This window comes from Pinus tabuliformis, chromosome Q (genome assembly GCF_031772625.1).
Source record: "Pinus tabuliformis cultivar Carrire ecotype Pingquan chromosome Q, CPIR1, whole genome shotgun sequence".
Taxonomy (NCBI): Eukaryota; Viridiplantae; Streptophyta; class Pinopsida; order Pinales; family Pinaceae; genus Pinus; species Pinus tabuliformis.
This window is the reverse complement of record NC_142296.1, coordinates 1105219974-1105224521: the sequence shown is the minus strand read 5'-3', so window position 1 is coordinate 1105224521 and position 4548 is coordinate 1105219974. Positions and strand designations below refer to the sequence as shown.

The window sequence follows — 4548 nt, the reverse complement described above, 5'->3', positions numbered from 1 at the left end:
GGGATGCTGCTCTTGCTCACAGACTAGACAGATTTCTTATGAAGGGGACTCTCCAACAACGCTTACATCTCTTCAGACAATGGGTTGGATCGGGGGGATTATTGGATCACAATCCTATATACCTGGAGATTCAGGGTCCTTTCAAGAAACCTAAGGCACCCTTCAAATTTAATCACACCTAGCTGAAGGATCCAGCATATGTCAAAATGATAGCGGATTACTGGATCTCCCACCCTATCAATGACACAGAATCCCTCGCCAAAGGGTTCTGCAGGAACCTCTCTGAAATAAAGCATATATCAATTAAGTGGGCAAAGGAGAAACTGGATCGTGATTCGGCACAGCTCATACAAATTGAAGCTGACTTAACCTCTCCAACCGACGATAGAGGATTGGGCTTCATTATAGCTGCAGACAAATGCAGGCTAATTGACTTAGAGAATCAAAAAGCAAAGATCCTCAAAGAGAGGGAGGAATCCATTAGATTAAGAAGTCGGGCTATATGGATCCAAGCTGGGGATGACAACACGAAGTTCTTTCACAATTTTGCAAAGTGCAGGAAAGTATCAAATACTATTTGGAAGCTCCTCTCCCCGGATGGCGATTTCGCAGATAATTTTAATAAGCTCGCACACCTGGGCACCACCCATTTCAGGAATCTTTACAAGATCCCCCGGGAAGCCAACCTACTTGATATCATTAATGTGGCAAACCACTTCCCGAGATTCGTGGAGGAAGAAGATGTAGAGGCTCTAAATAACCCGGTCACGGCAGAGGAACTGGAAGGAGTGCTGAAATGGTTCAAAAAAGACAAAAGCCTTGGGCCGGATGGATGGACCATTGAATTTTACTTAGCCTTCTTTGATGTTCTGGGACAGGACCTGCTGAGGGTGGTCGAGGAGAGCAGGACTACGGGTTCTATATATCATGCCATCAATTCTACTTTTATTGCTCTCATCCCAAAATCTGATTCCCCGGCATCCTTTGATGACTACATGCCCATATCCTTGTGTAACTGCCTCTATAAAATCATATCTAAGACCATTGCAAACCGTCTTAGACCCATCCTCTCCCGATCCATTGCCCCGCAGCAATTTGCTTTCCTTGAATCTAGGCAGATCCACGAGGCCATCGGACTCGCCCAAGAAGCATTGCACTCCATCTGGTCGAAGAATCTGAAAGCCATCCTCCTCAAAATTGACCTCTCAAAAGCCTTCGACCAAGTCAGTTGGCTCTATATAAAAATGATCCTCATCCACCTGGGCTTCCCCCACGCTTACATCACTTGGATCATGGCATGTATAACCTCCCCTTCCTTCAGTATACTCATCAATGGCTCAGCCTCTCCTTTCTTCCACTCTGAAAGGGGCTTGAGACAGGGGTGCCCCCTATCTCCCCTTCTCTTCCTCTTGGTCATGGAAGGTCTCAGCCGCCTCATGGACTCTGCAAAGTGGGCTGGAGATATTGGGGGCCTTCGCATATCCGACCTATGCTATCTTACACACCTACTCTTTGTGGACGATGTTCTTATTCTACTTGATGGCAGTGTACGAGACTCTCGGACCTTCTCAAAGATCCTGCAACTATTTTCTGCAGCTACAGGTATGCTGCCAAATCAGTTGAAATCTACCATCACTTGTGCACGTACTTCTGTACAGGAGTCCCGGACGGCCCTTCAGGCCTTCCCCTACTCTGTCCACCCTCTGGATAGAGGTCTCAAATACCTGGGGTTCAATCTGAAGCCTACATGCCAAAGGATAGCTGATTGGGTCTGGTTGGTTGCCAAACTGGAAAAAAGACTTACTGGCTGGAGCTACAGATATCTCTCTAGGGCTGGCAGATTGGTGCTCATTAAATCTGTGTTAGAGGCTACCCCGGTCTTTTGGATGGCACTAGCATGGATACCGAGACATATACTTGGGCGACTTCAGCAGCTGTGCAATCAATACCTCTGGAATGGGAGTCAGGACAAGAGAATCTTTGCATGGATCAGCTGGAAGAAAATTTCTCTGCCCAAAAAATGGGGAGGATGGGGCCTCAAAGAACTCCCAGAATTCGCCATGGCACTGGCTGCCAAGATGGGATGGACCTTACTAACTAGCCAAAACCTATGGACACAGGTATCCTATCACAAATATATATGGCCCCAGAACATTCTGGATTGGGCTCGACTACCAACTTGGTCATCTAAGGGAAGTTCATCTGTCTGGAAGGCTTTGGTACATGCCCTTCCCCTCATACGAGACAATCTTGCTTGGCGAATCAATGATGGCTTGATGGGTAGGATTGGCTTGGATCCATGGATCAACAGTGGTGGCAGACACATCCTCAATCCGGATCTTATTACTCATCTACAGTCCCGCGACATCAGGCATTTCGCTCAAATCGCCGATCAGCAGCACACTGACATTTTCTCCCAAGCATGGAAATCGGCCCAGCAACTGGATCTCCCTCTTCATTGGCATCAGGAATGGCATCACTTTACTGCGGCTTTATCGGAATCCCACATTTGTATTAAACAAGGTCCGGATGTACTTGTTTGGTGCCCTACGGATCATGGTATATACGCTCCAAAGTATGGGTACAAAGCACTCATATCCCACAGAATACCTGATCCGATCCACCCGTGGTGGCATACCATTTGGAAGCTTAAGGCTCCACCTCGCTCCAGACTTTTCTTTGGTGTGCCCTTAAAGGAATTGTCCCCACAGGTGACTATCTTACTCGTAGATCCATCTACGTACCATCCTGGTGCATCTTCTGTAAGGCCGCATCAGAAAACTCAGAGCATATATTTCTACTCTGCCCTGCTATCCACACCCTTTGGACCAACATCCGCAATCAGTTAGGCATTGCTGGGTACTGGACTGGGAATGATCTATCGGACGCATGGGACGCTTGGACACACAGTCATCCGGGCTCAAAACTTTTAAATCTCCCCCTCATGGCTACATGGTATACCTGGCTTGCGCGGAATCGAGCTGTCTTCGAGGATCGAACGATATCTTGGAGCCGGGTTGAAGCCACCATCATCGCTGCCTATCATGAGCTACCCGATCCGCCTCCATCTCGGCCCAGAATCATACAACCCATGCCCAATATCGACAGAGCCACTCCGTGGGCCTTCTTCGACGGGGCAGCAAACCAAACGGGGTGTGGAGGGGGCTTTGTTCTGCATATCGTTACCTTGCAAAAATGGGATTCGGAAATGGATCAAATAATTATGCTGAGCTTTCTGCCATCCGAAATCTATTACACTTCACTTTATCGCATCAACTAACAAATATCAATATTTTTGGGGATTCAATGGTGGTCGTTAACTGGATCAATAATGTCACTACATGTCATACTCACACACTCAGCAATATATTACAGGATGCTCTCACTCTCAAAGCAACATTTAATCATTTCTCTTGTTTACACATTTACAGAGAACATAACAGCGTTGCCGACAAATTATCCAAAGAGGCCTCGACACTTCCCAGAGGCGAATGGCTAATTGTGGAGCAGAATGGAACCGAAGAGCACCGATTTTACCACAGGCCATTCATAGATCAGAGAGAACAGAGGGACAACAGTCCCGATAACTGACAGTAATGGAGACTATTTTGACATGATGAAACTGTTTTGAACTATGGCTATTTTGTATACAAAAAGGATCTTATTGTGATAGAGATTAGGCTTGAACAACCAGACATATGTATGTACCCAGCACAATTTTGTAACTACTTTCTGATACAACACCTTGTGAGGTGAATTTTGTATGAACAAAACAGTAATGCCAAGGCATCTACTATATGTACTTTTCTAATATTAATGAAAATTACTGATTTTTCCACTGGAAAAAAAAAAGCTCTATAAAACTGATATTAATGTTTTTAAGTTGAATAATTGGTAGCAATATTTAGAAGTGCATTTTAGTGTCCATAACATAGATGAGAGTATAAAATTTCATCTTCCTTACTGAAACTAGAGTTCCATGCACTAACCTATTGGGAAAGACACACAAAGGCACTTAGACAAAAGGTTGGTCCACTAGTAAGTAAGTGGGAGGATTTTAAAACCCTTATGAATTCATAACTCTATCCTATTAGGTATGTAAAGGACTAGTGGATCCATTGGCGCCACTTCTAGTAGAGGAAAGGGTAGAGTTTGCAATAGTATACCACAAAATTTAGGATTATTGAAATCATGTTTGGAATCTCTAGCAATAATCCAAATAAACTCCTCATGTATCTAAGGTGTCTACATATGCATTTGTGAAAGGAATTAATTCTCTTCAAACACAATATTTGTTGTGGCCTATGTGCAAGCACAATACTTTGTAAACATAGGCCAAACAAAAGGGAAACCAAGTGGTTTCAAATACATATACTACTAACTTCGCTTCTAAAGACATGAAGAAGGGAAGAGGAAAAGAAAATGAGATAGTGGCCATTGCACATTAGTACAAGAATCCAAGCAATAATTATAATAACAATAGTCACACCAAAGATAAGTGTTGGAAGCTACATTTAGAGATGAATCCAAAAAATAATCATATGAAAG

The 4548-nt window shown here is 44.2% G+C and overlaps 1 protein-coding gene across 1 annotated transcript; it reads left to right on the top strand.

The window, feature by feature from the left end:
- Window positions 1–206: 206 nt before the first annotated feature.
- On the top strand, window positions 207–2849 carry LOC149223368 (uncharacterized). Its single transcript, XM_089387886.1, has 2 exons — window positions 207–799; window positions 1547–2849. The coding sequence occupies exons 1-2, from the start codon at window positions 207–209 to the stop codon at window positions 2847–2849; spliced, it is 1896 nt and encodes a 631-aa protein (XP_089244012.1).
- The last annotated feature ends 1699 nt before the right edge of the window (window positions 2850–4548 follow it).